The sequence below is a fragment of the Gopherus evgoodei genome, chromosome 7 (genome assembly GCF_007399415.2).
Source record: "Gopherus evgoodei ecotype Sinaloan lineage chromosome 7, rGopEvg1_v1.p, whole genome shotgun sequence".
NCBI lineage: Eukaryota > Metazoa > Chordata > Testudines > Testudinidae > Gopherus > Gopherus evgoodei.
Genome location: NC_044328.1, coordinates 113,335,161 through 113,353,962, shown reverse-complemented (window position 1 = coordinate 113,353,962; position 18,802 = coordinate 113,335,161). Strand labels below are relative to the sequence as shown.

General features: G+C 44.6%; 1 protein-coding gene across 1 annotated transcript; it reads right to left on the bottom strand.

Moving 5' to 3' along the window:
• Window positions 1-784: 784 nt before the first annotated feature.
• OXTR (oxytocin receptor) lies at window positions 785-18,594 on the bottom strand. Its single transcript, XM_030569911.1, has 2 exons — window positions 17,391-18,594; window positions 785-1,171 (listed from the first exon to the last, which is right to left on the bottom strand). The coding sequence occupies exons 1-2, from the start codon at window positions 18,307-18,309 to the stop codon at window positions 924-926; spliced, it is 1,167 nt and encodes a 388-aa protein (XP_030425771.1). The 5' UTR covers window positions 18,310-18,594; the 3' UTR covers window positions 785-923.
• Between the last annotated feature and the right edge of the window lie 208 nt (window positions 18,595-18,802).

The following is an 18,802-nucleotide window of genomic DNA, read 5'->3' as shown; positions in this document are numbered from 1 at the left end:
GCCATAACCAAGATCGTGTGAATTACATGGCAAGAAAATTGTACTGGTATAACACTTCATGGCCTACGGTAAACCAAAGAGGGAAAGCCAGGCCCCGCTGAAGTTTTGTCATTGACTTTAATGGAGCCAGAAGTTCACCCCAAGTATTTGCCTTAACTAAAGCTTTTGAACATAATCAGCATACATGTTACTGTGCCAGCACCCTGATCTCATAGGCATTTATGTACATCCTTAAACTGAACCACGTGCATGGTCCCTCTGAAGCCAATGGGACTTACTCACGTGCTTCATATTAATCATGTGCATACATAGTTTCAGGATCAGAGCCAAAATCCTTACTCAGTCAAAACTCGCTTGATGCCAATGGAGCACTATTGCTGAATAAGGACATATTTGAAGGCCTTAAACAAACCTGGAGCCAAACAGAAATCAGTGAAACTGCTACCATGAGTAATACTTTCTTCCTTGAGTAAGGACAGCCCAGGTTGCTTTTACACAGTGCCATCCCTGTGGTCCAATTCCTTAAAGTCAGTGGAGCTGTACCCACTTACACCAGGTTAGAATTTGGCTCATCAGCTTCAGTAAGTCTACTCAGCTTTCAGGACAAGTCCCTCAGTTATTATTCAGTCGTTACGCAAAACCTCCATTGATCTGGACAAGTAAAGGATTCAGGATCTGGTCCGTTGAATTGAACTCCATTAAGCCATCCATTCCGAACTGTGCTTTTGACTACAGCAGTTCTTTTCTTATTCCTGCCTCAGTTAAATAAAGAATTCAACACACATATACACACACACACACATATATACACACATATATAAATCCCTCCCCACCATATTCTGAATCACAGATTTTTTACAAATACTTATTAAAGATGGTCAGAGTGAAGTAGTAATGCAGTCCATGGAGCGCTGGGACAGTTCTCAGGCTGTGGAAGGGGGAGTGACGCTCTTCTGACTTGAACTCTTGCGACTCAGGACAAATGTGGAGGAGTTGCTTTTTTTGCTGACACTCAGGTCACATCCTTGCCTGGCTTTTAAATAGCGTGTGGAGCAGCAGAGGAACCGGTGTATAAGGTCGTGGAAGAGATGGCCCGTGAAAAGCATGTAGATCCACGGGTTGCAACAGCTGTTTAAACTTGCTAGGAGCATGGCGATGATAAATGGGGATGCTGCAAGGTAGAAAGCATAGCGGGAAAACAACGTGAAAGTGCCATCCAGTGATCTTTAGGCATTGGCAAGAAAACCTGGGCACGTCCAATGAGAAGAAATTGTGGCTTTTCATAGAATCATAGAATATTAGGGTTGGAAGAGACTTCAGGAGGTCATCTAGTCCAACCCCCTGCTCAAAGCAGGACCAACATCAACTAAATCAACCCAGTCAAGTCTTTGTCAAGCCTGTGACCTTAAAAACCTCTAAGGATGGAGATTCCACCACCTCCCTAGATAACCCATTCCAGTGCTTCACCACCCTCCTAGTGAAATAGTGGCTTTTGGAGATCCTGATCCCAGAATCCACCTACATTCTCCCCAACATCCTGGCCTGATTCCCATGCCCCCAGTTGATCAACACACAAATTTGTGGGCCCAGGTCTCGCTGATTTAATGTTACTATGACAAAGCAATGGAATTTTCCCCCAAACCCTTCCATAGTCCAGTGCAGAACAAACTATGTCCCTTTGAGCAAAAATAGCTTGATTGCTGCAAGTGGCAAAAAAGAAATTTTGAAAAAATATGGGGAAAATAAATCAATTTATGTTTTAGACACATTGTTTTTAAATCTTCCCCACGGTAGAAGCCATTTCCCCCCATCTCAAAGATCCCAAAATCTTAAGCAAATCCACATGTTCCATAGAATCGCTATGGATAGAAATTTCATGCTCCAATAAAAATATAACATTAGGGATCTATTATCGACCACCGGATCAGGACAGTAATAGTGATGATGAAATGCTAAGGGAAATTAGAGAGACTATCAAAATTAAGAACCCAATAATAGTGAGGGATTTCAATTATCCCCATATTGACTGGGAACATTTCACTTCAGGACAAAATGCAGAGATAAAATTTCTCGATACTTTAAATGACTGCTTCATGGAGCAGTTGGTATGGAAACCCATAAGGGGAGAGGCAACTCTAGATTTAATCCTGAGTGGAGCGCAGGAGCTGGTCCAAGAGGTAACTATAGCAGGACCGCTTGGAAATAATGACCATAATACAATAGCATTCAACATCCCTGTGGTGGGAATAACACCACAACAGCCCAACACTGTGGCATTTAATTTCAAAAGGGGGAACTATACAAAAATGAGGGGGTTAGTTAAACAAAAGTTAAAAGGTACAGTGACTAAAGTGAAATCCCTGCAAGTTGCATGGGCCCTTTTTAAAGGCATCATAATAGAGGCCCAACTTCAATGTATACCTCAAATTAAGAAAAACAGTAAAAGAATTAAAAAAAGAGCCACCGTGGCTTAACAACCATGTAAAAGAAGCAGTGAGAGATAAAAAGACTTCCTTTAAAAAGTGGAAGTCAAATCCTAGTGAGGCAAATAGAAAGGAGCACAAACACTGCCAGCTTAAGGGCAAGAGTGTAATAAGAAAAGCCAAAGAGGAGTTTGAAGAACAGCTAGCCAAAAACTCCAAAGGTAATAACAAAATGTTTTTTAAGTACATCAGAAGCAGGAAGCCTGCTAAACAACTGGTGACAATCAAAATACAAAAGGAGCACTTAAAGACGATAAAGTCATTGCGGAGAAACTAAATGGATTCTTTGCTTCAGTCTTCACGGCTGAGGATGTTAGGGAGATTCCCAAACCTGAGCTGGCTTTTGTAGGTGACAAATCTGAGGAACTGTCACAGATTGAAGTGTCACTAGAGGAGGTTTTGGAATTAATTGATAAACTCAACATTAACAAATCACCGGGACAAGACGGCATTCACCCAAGAGTTCTGAAAGAACTCAAATATGAAGTTGCGGAACTATTAACTAAGGTTTGTAACCTGTCCTTTAAATTGGCTTCGGTACCCAATGACTGGAAGTTAGCTAATGTAAAGCCAATATTTAAAAAGGGCTCTAGAGGTGATCCCGGCAATTACAGACCGGTAAGTCTAACATCGGTACCGGGCAAATTAGTTGAAACAATAGTTAAGAATAAAATTGTCAGACACACAGAAAAACAAACTGTTGAGCAATAGTCAACATGGTTTCTGTAAAGGGAAATCGTGTCTTACTAATCTATTAGATTTCTTTGAAGGGGTCAAACATGTGGACAAGGGGGATCCAGTGGACATAGTGTACGTAGATTTCCAGAAAGCCTTTGACAAGGTCCCTCACCAAAGGTTCTTATGTAAATTAAGTTGTCATGGGATAAAAGGGAAGGTCCTTTCATGGGTTGAGAACTGGTTAAAAGACAGGGAACAAAGGGTAGGAATTAATGGCAAATTCTCAGAATGGAGAGGGGTAACTAGTGGTGTTCCCCAAGGGTCAGTCCTAGGACCAATCCTATTCAATTTATTCATAAATGCTCTGGAAAAAGGGGTAAACAGTGAGGTGGCCAAGTTTGCAGATGATTCTGAACTACTCAAGATAGTTAAGACCAAAGCAGATTGTGAAGAACTTCAAAAAGATCTCACAAAACTAAGTGATTTGGGCAACAAAATGCCAAATGAAATTTAATGCGGATAAAGGTAAAGTAATGCACATTGGAAAAAATAACCTCAACTATACATACAATATGATGGGGGCTAATTTAGCTACAACGAGCCAGGAAAAAGATCTTGGCATCATCGTGGATAGTTCTCTGAAGATGTCCACGCAGTGTGCAGAAGCGGTAAAAAAGCAAACAGGATGTTAGGAATCATTAAAAAGGGGATAGAGAATAAGACTGAGAATATATTATTGCCCTTATATAAATCCATGGTACACCCACATCTCGAATACTCTGTGCAGATGTGGTCTCCTCACCTCAAAAAAGATATTCTAGCACTAGAAAAGGTTCAGAAAAGGGCAACTAAAATGATTAGGGGTTTGGAGAGGGTCCCATATGAGAAAAGATTAAAGAGGCTAGGCCTCTTCAGCTTGGAAAAGAGGAGACTAAGGGGGGATATGATAGAGGTATATAAAATCACGAGTGATGTTGAGAAAGTGGATAAGGAAAAGTTATTTACTTATTCCCATAATACAAGAACTAGGGGTCACCAAATGAAATTAATAGGTAGCAGGTTTAAAACAAATAAAAGGAAGTTCTTCTTCACACAGCGCATAGTCAACTTGTGGAACTCCTTACCTGAGGAGGTTGTGAAGGCTGGGACTATAACGATGTTTAAAAGGGAACTGGATAAATTCATGGTGGCTAAGTCCATAATAGCTACTAGCCAGGAAGGGTAAAGAATGGTGTCCCTAGACTCTGTTCATAAGAGGATGGAGATGGATGGCAGGAGAGAGATCACTTGATCATTGCCTATTAGCTTCACTCCCTCTGGGGCACCTGGCATTGGCCACTGTCAGTAGACAGATACTGGGCTAGATGGACCTTTGGTCGGACCCGGTACGGCCGTTCTTATACTCTTATGTTCAGTGAATTTCTTGGTCCTTATTTTGTGTTATGCTGAAAAGCTTAGATACCCCACTACTCAGCAGCCTGATACCCACTTGCCATTGTCTGATTAGGAAGTGAAAGCTCTAATGAAGTTGTCATATCAAAGAGATAGCCGCTTCCTTGCTTTTCCATCCTTCTACCTATCTTTTTCCCTACTAGCCAATTTAGAAATTACCAGTCATTTTGTGCGTTCAGGCTGTAGCCTGAAAAGGCCCAGATTGCATTTCTAGATCATCAAGGCGATCCATAGACAGCATTTGCTCCCATTCAAGCCTAATTAGAGCGAGTATCTTTTAGAGTGGAAAGAATCTGTCCCTGTTCTTTGACATTTAATTAAACATTTTCATACTCAAAACTTTGCCATTGGAAATTATGGTTATTTCAAATTTATGTAATGAGATCTAATTGCATAACCACGCTTCTTCAATGAACAGTTAAATCGGGGCAGGGGGGAGGAGGGAAAGTGGATGCATGGGGCATTGTACCAGACCTATATGCATCTGACTGATTGTCAGTATTGCAAGCACACAGAATACATGGCTTTGCACCCCACAGGTGAGGTTTGTACATTGAAAACAGAAGCTGAGTGAAGTCTGCCAGTTCAAGAGTGCAGTTTTGGGTCAGGGCAGGGAAGGTGTGGGGAGAGAACCCTTTGACAATTATTTTTTAAATGGGGTTCACGCATAGGCATGCTGCTATTAGTTACCTACAGTTGCTTGCATAATTCGTTGGTCTTCCATCCTAATTATATGCCCATACCAAGAAAGCCACTGAAACCGAATCAGTGCCAATGGAGGCAGTCAGTGGGTTCGACTACAAATATCCTCATTGCTGATCTTGCCCTGCCACTTAATATGGAGCAGCTGACGATGATGATGAGCGTAAAAATATCAATACACCACTCTTCAGTCTTCCTCAGCATGACTTACAAAGCATGTTTACCATGGAATGCTGCTACATGGGCAGGGATCAATAAAATCACCAGTCACGCACGGAGCGCCAGAACAGAGTGAGGCAGCAGGCCATGGCCCCACCATTTTTTACCTGCCTTAAAGGTGAGTGATAGGGGACAGGGGGCATAGAGCCAAGTGGGGGGCGGGGTCTTGGGGAAGAGGCAGGATGAGGATGGGACTTTGAGGGAAGGGGAGGAGTGCTCCTGGTCACTGAACATCCAGCCAGTCTTCAGGACATAGCTATAGATTGATCTGGGTGACACTGGATCTGCAAGGAGGCTATATCCCTGTGGGATTTACCTTGAGAACGATGAGACCCTACTGTGCTGAAAGTCATTTAACCCTTATGGGGTCTCATCCAATGCCCATTGAAGTCAGTGGAAGTCCTTAGATAAGGTCAACAAAGCCCAAGCAGATGATGTGCATGTGCATGAGGGATGAAATCTACCATTCAGCCCAGGGCCTGAATATGGGACTGCACAGTAATTCAGTCTCCTTGCTCATTCACTCCCTGGCTTTTGTCCTAGATTAGCAACAAGGTCAGGGCAGGCTCCACTTTTTGTAAAGGAAACACCAAACAGAAATGGAGATTTAAAAAAACTAGCTAAAGAGAGGGGCCTGATACTGTGAGGACCTGAGCACCTTCCACTCCCAATAGTAGAGCTGGTCAAAAGTTTTGGGGAGACGTACTCTCAAAAAGCTGTTGAAAACCGAGGAGGTTTGGTTTCATTCCAAAGTTTTCCCAACTTTTTTCCATTCCTCCATGGAAAATATTTTAAATGAAGTATCAGAGGGGTAGCAAAGAGTTCTGTGGCACCTTATAGACTAACATTCTCATCTGTTAGTCTATAAGGTGCCACAGGACTCTTTGCTGCTTTTACAGATCCAGACTAACACAGCTACCTCTCTGATACTTGACACCATGCAAGGCACTGCATTTAGCCCTATGGAGTGGAAATTCATCAACCTCATGAAGAAACTTGCACAAGTACAGACAGATATGATCTTCCTTTCCAAATGCAAGCAGATGGACATCATACCAAATGGACTGAAGATGAAAAATCCACTGCTATCCACATACTACACAGACCACAGTGAGAGATTATGCCATACTCTATCAAAGAAACTGAGGAACTACCTGATCAGCATCCACGTCTGTTAGACTATAAGGTGCCACAGGCAGGGCCGGTACAACCATTTAGGTGACCTTGGCGGTCGCCTAGGGCCTGGGATTTGGGGGGGGCGCCATTTTCTTCAGCAGCAACCACCGTGGCCGGATCTTCAGCCGCCCCAGTCGCCGCCAGCATTTAGACGGAGGGAGCTGGGGCAGGGGAGTGCTGGGAGAGCCGCCTGCAGCAAGTGGCGCTGGGGCACGCAGGGGAACTCTCTGCCCCAACTCACCCCTGCCCCACCTCCTCCCCGAGCACGCCGTGGCCGCTTCACTTCTCCCACCTCCCAGGCTTGCAGCGCCAATCAGCAAGCCTGGGAGGCAGGAGAAGTGAAGCAGCGATGGCGTGCTCAGGGTGCTCGTGCTTGTGCACAGAGCAGGGGTGAGCTGGGGCACGGGGGGTGCTTCAGGGCGGAGGGTGGGAGTGGGGAGCTACTGCAAGGGGGGGGCCTCAGGGCGTAGGGGGGGAGCTGCCGCAGGGAGGGGGGGTGCCTCAGAGCGGGGGCGCAGGTGGGGGGGGCAAGATAGAAGTTTCGCCTAGGGCGCGAAACATCCTTGCAGCAGGCCTGGCCACAGGACATTTTAAATGAAAATTTTCATATTGAATTTTTGGTTCCTTTACCCCCATTTCTCACTTTTTTATTCCCCCCTCCCCCTTTCTTTGGGGAAAAAAGTAACACAAAGGGAGAAGTGGAGGGAAAACTTTTTTTTTCCTGTTGGTTACTGGAAGTAGGGGGGAAATGGGAACATTTCTCACCATTCTGAACGAAAGAAAATTTGGCGGGGAAAATGTTCAAAATATTTTGTTTCAAATTTTAATCCAACAATGAAAAGGTTTGTCAGTCATGCCATTTTTGGGAAGAAATTATCATCATCATAGCAACCCCATTTTTTAACAACAGCAAAAAATGTATTGAAAAAAAATGTTGACCAGCTCTGCATAGTAGGTATTGAGAGAGCTCGGCACGCTGTCTGTATCTTATAAATGAATGAATAGACTAAGTGGTAAAAAGGTCCCTCTGGCAAATGAATATCAGGAGACCTAAGCTACAAATGCACTTTCGGAAAGGATAGCAGGGCCTTGGTCACAAAACAACAAGGCTGCTTCTTCAGCACAGGGAAATCAGTAGCACCGCCTCTGGAAAAACCTTTGGCCAAAAGGCAGTGCCATTTATAGCCACGCATGCAAAACGCAAAGGGAAATGAGCTCTCTTAAAGAAAGGCACAAGTTGATCAGAGGTAGACTTCCATTACTTTGGCTAGGCTCTGAGGAAGCTTTGTCAACGAACATGGATTAAAAAACAAACAAACACACATTTCACAACTATCAACATGAGCTGCCACGTAACTTCTCTGGATATCTGTTTATAACTGAGATCCTTCCTCTATTTCTTTTTGCCTCACTAAAAATCAGCCGAGGTTTTTCAACTTGAAAGAAAAAAGTTCACAGTGCACCTTTAATCGAGTCATATAAAAGTCTTGCCCTTGTGATGTCTAGTCCAAGTGGTCATAAGTTAAAGGATGTGTTAAAAAACAGCCAGGGGGAATTGCTTATGGGGTACAAGCACAAGGGCTAAGCTCCATCAGCTTCCTGAAACCACTAGTTAGAATCCAGCCGTGGCTCAGGCAGCTCTGCAATCTTCTGAAGTAGTTAAGTTGAGCTGAATTTCATGGAGCTTACTGAAGGGCACGTCTTAAAAGCTGATGTCCCCTCCCTGTCTGCATGAATGTTAAAGATCTCACAGCATTTTTTTTTCCCTAATAGTTGAGATTTGCCTCTTAGTCCCTGGCCAAAATTTCCACTTCCCTCACTGTTGTGAAGAATACCCTCCACTCCAGAAGTGGGTGCATTCTAGTAGGCCATGATTCATCAAAGCAGTTAAGCAACATGCCATAGATAGAGAAGTGCTTTGGGATCTTTGATGTAAAAGGCGGTATCTACAGGTAAATTATTATTGATTATCATTAATTATTTACTAGTATGGAGTGTTAAAGGTAGCCCAGTATGTCTGAGCTTTAGTATCCCAATATTAATGTACTGGAGACATGCTTGTACTTCATTCTCATTTCACTCCAGATTAAGAGTGAAAATAAAATGTTGACTAGTTTAAAATGAGTGAGTGACACTGCGGAGGGGAATGTCCCGATACCCTGACAAATATGATACCATTTGCTGAGTTGCAGCTTCATATCCATTTACTGAGCTTTAACAACATTTACAACTGTTTTCTTTGATATAAAGATTAGTGTGTCAGACAGACTGCAACTTAACTGTAAGTTTTTTCTGTAGAGAAATAAAGTGACGATGTCATGTGTGATTTGAATGACACCCTAAACCAGGGGTAGGCAACCTATGGCATGGACACCGAAGGCAGCATGCGAGTTGATTTTCAGCGGCACTCACACTGCCCAAGTCCTGGCCACCGGTTCGGGGGGGCTCTGCATTTTAATTTAATTTTAAATGAAGCTTCTTAAACATTTTAAAACCTTATTTACTTTACATAAAACAATAGTTTAGTTATATATTATAGACTTATAGAAAGCGACCTTCTAAAAACGTTAAAATGTATTACTGGCACACGAAACCTTAAATTAGAGTGAATAAATGAAGACTCGGTGCACCACTTCCTAAAGGTTGCCGACCCCTGCCCTAAACTGATCCACATGCTGTCTGTTCTGATCTGCCGTGGTATAACACTAACATACATTTACCCAGACCGATTCCAGCATCGACAAAAGGCAACATCTGCTGCCAGAACAGAAAATGTTCATGTCATGAAAATGGCTGCAAAATTCCAAAGCATTATGAATTGTTTGTACTGGGCAATGTAGGAAAAAGTTCTCCACAATGGACTGACGGCAGCTGTATGAGCTGGGACAGTGCTCACACTTCAAACTGAAATAGATAAATGAGAATTGGGAGGTTTTAATCGTCCAGTCAATAGAGCACAGCATTGGGACTCAGGAGACCTGGGTCCAGCTCTGCAACTGGACTGCTAAGTGACCTTGGGCAAGTCACTTCACCGCTCCATGCCTCGGTTTCCCCATCTATAAAATGAGGATTATGATATTTGCCTCCTTTGTAAACCACTTTGAGATCTACTGATGAAAAGTGCTATATTGGAAGTAGGTATTAATTATGATTACTAACTGTAGGGTACAGTCTAATAAGAAAATGGATGAGATCTCTATGGATCTATTCCATTGCTTATTTCAATTAACTTAGTAGCTCTTCCAAGCTAAGTGAGGCTGGGCCTAGCCAGTACTTAGATGACACATCTGCATCTATGGCAAGAAATGTTGGTGGATCTGTAGTTGCCTTGTTCTCTCTCACTCACAGCTGATCCAGTGCTCCCGCAACTGAGAATGATGCTGAGCAATCAGCAACATGGGTGGGGGCACTGAGCCGCTGCTATGGGTCCTGTCTTTCAGGTACAACACAAAACCCTGGCCCATCATATAAGGAGGCAAGTGGCATGAAACAGGCATTTTCTTAAGAGCATGGAGCAAGAAAAACTGTGTTGGACCTAGATCAAATCTCTCATACCCAAATCTCCTCCCTGAACAGTGGGGAAATTAATGTTTTCCAGCTGGGCCAATTCTCTACCTCTGAAAAGGGCCAGGCTAATCCCCCAAGATCTAACCCCCCCTGAAATGGTGAAAAGTTTCTGGAGTATAAAGTTGCTCAGATGTTGAAGTGTTTGCTTACTTTTTACTACAACTCCATTTAAACATAGGTTAAGACATAGGACACACCACACAAGCCGATGAAACATGTTTAAAAATTACACTATCTGGTGTAAACACAAGAGATTAAAATGGATGAATATTTTAAACACATATATAACTGCTTTTGGAAATTCCCCGAAAAATATTTCTAGCCAGTGGGATTCCCAGAAGGAAGATGCAACCATGAAAAAGAACTCGAAGCTGCGGTCTTAGTGGAGCAGGGTGTCGTAACACTAGGCAATTCAAATCACAGAAAAATATAGCAAGGAGGGGAGTGCATGTTCCCGTGCTGTAAAGTTAGTAAATAATATGAGTCAGGCAACAGATGTATGTACGTGGGGGGGGGTGTATTTCGAGAACATCCTTATTTCACTTCTTTTTTGAAATGAAGTCAATAGGATTCCTCATGTGTGGATCGTGTTTCATGTACCTAAAACTTTGCAGGATCAGGCCCCAAATTAGTAACGTAGTAAACTAGCAAAGGACTTTTTAAACTCTCTGTTTAGGGCCCAGTCTTTCATTCCTTACACGTTTCAAACTTCCACATCACAGGGAGTTGGGTCTGTTCAAGTATTACAGGCTCAGGCCTCTTTTAAGCCCCATGACGAATGCAATAAGACACAATGCAAAGCACAGCACACACGGTAGTTGCAGAGGAGCCAAACAGATTGCTTTGATACTGGGGTCACTCATTCCTATTTACGCTGTCAAATTATCAGCAAGGTGCTGGAGAGAAGAGTGTTGTTTGTCAAGGGAAGTCAGCTGAGTTAGCGATAGAGACCCCTGAAAAGTAAAAGAAAATTCTAAACTCTTGCCTTAGACTATAAACTCCTTGGGGCGGGCACTCTCTCTTTTTTCTGTGTTTATATAATGCCTAGCTCAATGATGTCCTAGCTCAGGACTGGGACTCCAAGGTGCTAATGCAACACAAATAATTATTAATAATAATAATTGATAAAGTATTTAGCCTAGGTTTACATAGGAGAACTGCTCCATGATAAAAGGAAAATCTGACTTCAGAGGAAAAGGTTCTCTCTGCAGTACAAAGGCCCTGTGCATTATAGCTGGATCTTATTTATCAAGGACATGCAATTAACATATCCACTGGAAAAGTTTCTAAACAAAATAGTCCGGTCACATCCTACAGGTGGCAATATAACTCCATACGTGGCAGCCTGCTCATCACAATAGGTTTCAGCATTGTGCAAAATGACACAGAAATGTTTTGCTTCCATGACAAAATTAAAACTACACTTCCCCTTCCATAGAGAGGCATGAAGGAGAAACACTAGAAGGTGACAATGACTAGCTTACATCAATTTAGGGTAACATTGCATACTCCCTCACTGTTTAGATACGGAGCAAACACACTCAGAGAAGCAGCTCAGGATTTTTTCCTCTTCCAAGACCAATAACTCATTATCTGTTTAATAGTTTCTCAGACAGACTTTTTGAACACTGCAGGTTCTGGAGCCCTGGAGTCAATTTGCAGGGGGACAATTTAGGACTAATTTGGAAAACCATTTGCTATTCATTTGTCTGCGGCCGTTCCAGATCCCATGATGACGGCTTTCCACGTGGTGGCTGATAAACATTTTGTTCATTAAGAAACAGCACATCATGCGGCCTTTGGAAACATGTTTCCTTCCTCCCAAACATCTGGCCCCCTAATAATTGTGTGTTCAAGCAGAGGGCTTTGTTTGCTGTTTGTTGACTTCTACAATTTGCGCACATCATGTAAACCTTGCCAGCTATTTGTGACTCATACCCTTTCTTTTACTATTATGTCCAAGAAACCCAGGGACATTGCGCAATGGCACACAGTTCAGTTACATTTCGATTGATTGTTACACCTCTTTGCACACATCTCTCAAGTCCTTCCTTCCAATGAGATACACTCCTTTGTGCAAAGAAACAGAAATCCAGAAAACAGTGCACACCCACACAAACCTGCAGAGGCAAAACATATGGCAAAACAGACACCGAACCCTTTGGAGCCTAATTCATTCTCAAAGAGATATCAGCTAGAACAGGGATCGGCAGCTTTTGGCACGCAGCCGGTCAGGGAAATCCGCTGGCCGGCTGGGATGGTTTCTTTACTTGCAGCATCCGCAGGTTCGGGCTGATCACAGCTCCCACTGGCTGTGGCTCGCCATTCCTGGCCAATGGGGGCTGCGAGGAGCAGCACAGGCCGAGGGACATGCTGGCTGCCGCTTCCCACAGCTCCCATTGGCCTGGGACGGTGAACTGCACCAGTGGGAGCTGTGATCAGCTGAACCTGGGGACACTGAAGGTAAACAAACCATCCCGGCCTGCCAGTGGATTTCCCTGATGGGCCGCGTGCCAAAGGTTGCCGATCCCTGAGCTAGAATCTGGGTAATATCCAAGGACCTGGGGGAAACCACTATTGGGCACTATGCGAGGGAGCAGGTAGATTTTTTGAAACAGTTGGAGGTGAGCATGTGTTGGGTTTGCTGAGCCTGTCTCACCCCACCACCATCAGGGCTGGCTCCAGGCCCCAGAGTGCCAAGCGCCTGCTTGGGGCGGCATGCCGCAGGGGCTGCTCTACTGGTTGCCGGGAGGGCAGCAGGCAGCTCCAGTGGACCTCCCGCAGGCGTGCCTGCGGAGGGTCCGCTGGTCCCGCAGCTCCAGTGGAGCATCCACAGGCACGCCTGCAGGAGGTCCACCGGAGCTGTGGGACCGGCGAGCGGCAGAGCGCTCCCCGCGGCGTGCTGCCGTGCTTGGGAAAGCGAAATGGCTAGAGCCGGCCCTGATCACCATCACCTGGTGAAAGCCTTACCTCTACTTTCCACTCCTGCTATGCCCCCACCATTCCCCTTTGCTGACTTTCCAAACTGCTTTATCTGATTTAGAAGCAGCAGTAGCAGAGGAAAGGGGCATGAATCAGGAGCCAAGACTAGTTGCTAAGAAGTACCCCAGAAGTATTCTATAGAGAGACAGCACCAGCACTGCAGCAAAGTAGGTTGGAAGCATGAGGCACTCTACCCACCCAGCAGTGCTGTTTCAACTGCTCAGACTTGGCAGAGAGTTCACAGGGGTCTTATTTTGTTTAAGGGAGAAAGCAGAGTGAAAAAGGAGGCAGGGTGCTTGCTTAGTGGTGGAAACGTTATATCCACTGGGTTCAAAGGGTTATAGGATCCCAGACTGCTAGAAAAAATCAGGTGTGTGTGCTGGGTGCTGTGTCCCCCTTGAGTTACTGCCCCTCATCAAGACTAAGAGCCTACTACTGCTGCTAGCTAAGGGAATTAGTTAGTCCTTTAGCTCAAGTGGTGGAAACGTGCACTTTGGAGAAGGAAGTCAAAGGTTCAATACACACTATTGATACTGCAAAGTGTTACCACCATTCGCTGTTCCTAATATAACTCACAAGAGGCTTTCCTCCTGTGCCATTAGATCCTATTATATACTGACAGGTTTCAGAGTAGCAGCCGTGTTAGTCTGTATCCACAAAAAGAACAGGAGTACTTGTGGCACCTTAGAGACTAACAAACTTATTTCAGCATAAGCTTTCGTGGGCTACAGCTCACTTCTTTGGATGCATAGAATGGAACACACAGACAGGAGATATTTATACATACAGAGAATGTGAAACGGTGGAAGTATGCATACCAACAGGAAGAGTCTAATCAATTGAGATGAGGTATCATCAGCAGGAGAAAAAAAAAACTTTTGAAGTGATAATTGAGATGACCCATAGAAGGTATGAGGAGAACTTAACATAGGGAAATAGATTCAATTAGTGTAATGACCCAGCCATTCCCAGTCTCTGTTTAAACCCAAGTTAATTGTATCTAATTTGCATATTAATTTGAGTTCAGCTGTCTCTCTTTGGAGTCTGTTTTTGAAGTTTTTTTATTGCAAAATTGCCACCTTCAAGTCTGTCACTGAGAGAGGTTGAAGTGTTCTCCCACTGGTTTTTGAATGTTATGATTCCTGATGTCAGATCATCTTTAAGGATAGGTTGTAGATTAAAGATGATCCCTCACTCTCACAAATCTTGGGAGACAGGCCAGTCCTCACTTACAGACAGCCTCCCAACCTGAAGAAAATACTCACCAGCAATCGCACACCATACAACATAAACACTAACCCAGGAACCTATCCTTGCAACAAAGCCCAATGCCAACTCTGTCCACATATCTATTCGTGTGACACCATCACAGGACCTAATCACATCAGTCACACCATCAGGGGCTCGTTCTCCTGCACATCTACCAATGCGATATATACCATCATGTACCAGCAATGCCCCTCTGCCATGTATATTGGCCAAACCAGACAGTCTCTATGCAAAAGAATAAATGCACACAAATCTGACATCAGGAATCATAACATTCAAAAAACAGTATGTATAAATATCTCCTGTCTGTGTGTTCCATTCCATGCATCCGAAGAAGTGAGCTGTAGCTCACGAAAGCTTATGCTGAAATAAATTTGTTAGTCTCTAAGGTGCCACAGGTACTCCTGTTCTTTTTATTATATACTGGATGCTCTTGCTAAAATAACATCCTTTGCTGTAGACAAAACACCTGGCTCCCACACCTGATGAGTTATTAACATGCTCTATCTTCAAAGTCTGCTTCTTCTTAGGTAAAGCACCACAGTACCGATCATTTGACAGAGTAAGTGAGAACGAGTGACACAAACATGCAGGCCCGGAAAGCAATCATCGATTCTGAATTTGAGTCCCAATCTACAATTCTATCCTATTGTGAAAGGGAGCTCAACAGTGCGACAGAGAGTTGTGTGTGCGAGGGCATCATTAGCAAGCCCTTCTTAGCAGATGTTTAAAATAAGGACCCTTCTTATCCCACTAGACATCTATAAAGCAGATGCAATTACCAGTGTGAACAACCAAGACAAACGTGGTGAGCAGCTGGCCAGGACAAAGTTCCCATGGGATAATCCCTGCACCAGCAATAAGGAGAGTAGAGAGAAGACTAAAGAACTGCAGATACATACATTGAGGCACAGCCCCTGTTTCAGATTTACTGGGGATATGTAAAAATCTCCCATGGGGGAGTTCAGTTTTTATGCAAAGTAATTTATCATTGAAAGGAGCTTGCCCAAAGGAGGGAGAGGATCATCTTGTGTGAAGGCAGGAGCTGCATTGCCCTACGGGCAGCTGTGAAGTCAGCTGCTGAGGAGCAGGCTGTCTCCAGTAGCATTAATGTGTCTACTGAGCAGTTATTTTTCCATCATGTTTATTTTACATCCCCAAACCAAGCAAAGGTGCTAGCCCTCAGTGAGGGCTCTGGCTGGGTCACGTTTCTGCTGATCTGTTTAAAAACTGCCATTCCCAAGATATTTTTCTTTCACTCTCCCCTACCTCAAAAAAGGACTGAAAGGATTTTCCTCAAACTTTCCGACTCCAATTCAGGGCACAGAGTGAGAATAGAAAGCCTCAGCCTGAAGGGGAAAGTGCTTTTGAAAGTACTGGGAAAAGAGGGGATTGTAATGGATTTTACTGCCTGTTATCAGCCATAGCTACTGCAGCATTCCTGTATGAAAAATGGCACTTCGCCCTTTCCAAAATGTTTTCATTCCAACTAACTAATAAATCACTGGAACATTAAGGGAAACATGCTACCTACAGCCAGCATCAAAGAGCATCGCAGTGCGTGCAGAGAATGGAGAGAAGAGAGAAAGGGAGCAGAGGGAAGAAAGGGAAGAAGGAAAGCAAAAAAGAACAGAGTAAAGAGTAGAGGAGAGGAGAGAGAAGAAAGGAGCATTGAAAGGGAAGAGAAGATGCTGGGGAATGTGAGAACGAGATATCAAACCAGCTGGTTTCAGGGTGTCTCACCCTCAATTCCCCTGCCACTGAGAGCCGATGCTCTGTGCTGTTGATACATTTAACATTATTCATGGCCAGTACCTGATATTCTTAAAAACCCAGCACTCGGAAGTATATGCCTGCAAAGCACCATAGAAATTAATGGGGAAGCCATCTCCAGGCATTATTATTAATGAAGCTTGACTCCTGTGAATGACCTTGAATTTACACTACGAAGAAGATGCCCAGTACAGATGAGCCGGGGATGAATATTCTGTTTTACAGCAAATTCCGAGGTTTGTACGTTTGTACATTGGAATGACAACCAAACCTCTCAAACTTTTTGTTTGCAAAAACAGATTTGTGTTGGAACATCCAGCTTTGCACTGAAACCAGAACTTTTCTGTTTAGGAAGGGGGTAGAGTGATGGTTAAGGCCCTGGCCTAAGGTGTGGCAGACCTATTTTCAAGTCCCTCATCTGCCTGATTTGGAGCAGAAGTTTTCAGATCATTACCTGAGTCTCCGATTAGTGCCCTAATCACCAGACCATAAAGTGCGAGAGAGTCTCTCTCTGTCTCCTTGCTAAAAACATCATCCAAACCAATGCATCTCCTCAAAATGCTTCTGCTTCAGCTAAACGAAATTTCCCAAGAAAAGTTCCACATGCCTAGCCAGGAGGGCTCCCCCAGGTCCCCAGCCTGGCTCTCTGACACACCCAACCCTGCAGGGTGCCATTTCAGCAGACATGCTCAAGCTGCTATAGCTATGCCGTGCTGACAGACAAAAGAGGGAAGTGCACATTGTGTGCAAATGAGAATTGCCTTGGCAAACAGGGAGGGAAACTGTTTTCCAGGTCCAGGTTTCAGTTCAAGACCCAGAGGAGCTGATTCTGGTTCCTTATCCCCCAGAAAACCAGGAGTGACTCTAATGAAGTGTCAGAACTGCATGCCTTGGATCAGATGCAAGTCATCAGTCTCTCTCCTTTCAGCACCCTAATGAGCCTTGGTTCAGACTGAAATCTCTCTACTACCCCGATCACATCTGGAATGGTTGTTTTGCAGCCAACTGATGTGTTAATTATTAGTCACCAACACTAACTATTACATGCAAATATATATTTTCTATAAATGAAATGAGGGAGAACTTTACCTTCTTTGGGAGCATTCTTGTCCCACACAGACCACATCTGCACAAAGAAAAAAGGAGTCCAGCACACTACAAAAGCTAAGACTATGATGAAGGTCATTTTGACTGTCCGGATCTTGGCTTTAGAAATTAGCTTGATGCTACTGACCCTGGAGAGGGCTGCTCCACTGGAGGACAGGTTCACGTTCTCGTGGGCCGTTTTTAGCTTCACATTCTGCCAGATTTTGAAACTGATCAAGCCATAGCAGATGCTCAGCATCAGCACAGGGATAATGTAAACAGTCAGGGTTATCCAGGTGATATATGCTTTGGCTCCCCAGGGCTGGATGAAATCTGCCCAGCAGTCATACACCCCATTGCCCACGTCCCGAAGGGAAAATATGTGGATCTGGGGGATGCTGACCAGCAGGCATAGCAGCCAGGTGAGGAGGACAGATACCCGGTCAGACCTCCTGTGCAATGACCTCAGGGGCTGACAGATGGCCAGGCACCGGTCGAGGGACATCAGCAGGAGCATGTAGGTGGAAGCAAACATCCCCACCACCTGCAGGTACTTGACCAGCCGGCAGAGGAAATCCGGCCCATAAAACCTGAAGGTGATGTCCCAGATGAGTTGGGGCAGAACCTGGAAAATGGCCACCACTAGGTCAGCGATGCTCAGGTGCTTCATGAAATAATACATGCGGGAGTGCTTCTGCCGGGTGGTGTGGATGGCCAGCAACACGCACAGGTTGCCCGTCAGAGCGAGGAAGAGGATGAGGCAGAGCACTGTCACCTCCACCTTGGCCATGTCCTCATTCCTCTTCAGGGGATCAGTGGAGCTGTTGACCCCATAAGTCCGGTTCTCAAGGCTCAGGCTGGAGTTGATCAGTGAGCCATTGATAGTCCACAGGTCGTTCCCTTCCAGGGACAACTTTTCCATTGCCAGCCTCGTCCCATGCAGCACTTTGCACCAACAAGGGTTTCAGTGGGGATCTCCTGTGCAGTATCTCCCCTTTACAGCCTCCCCTTGCAGGAGACCTAATGGTTTTCAGCTCTTCTCTCCTGCCTCTGGAACTCCCCTTCCCTCTGTTTCTTTTCTCTTCTCTCCCCAAGTTTTGATTCCTTTCCCTCTCTGTTGGTTTCAGTAATAGTGACCGCTGGCGTGGGAACTTGTCATCTCTTCCTTCTGGATGAGCCAAGGGAAGCCAATCTCAGTCCTCCTGCGGCAGAGACAGTCCTAGCATCCAAATCCACCTCATCCCCTCCGAAGCCACTTGGCGTGTCCTCCTCAAACAGAAACAAAGCAAGGGAGGGAGCATTACAGCAAACCAACGTTACTGTCCCATCTCAGTAACAATGTCTCTCCCTCCCCATCCCCTTCAGAGTCACCACAGGGCCTTTCCTGGGCATTGCTTTTTTCCTACTGAAATCTA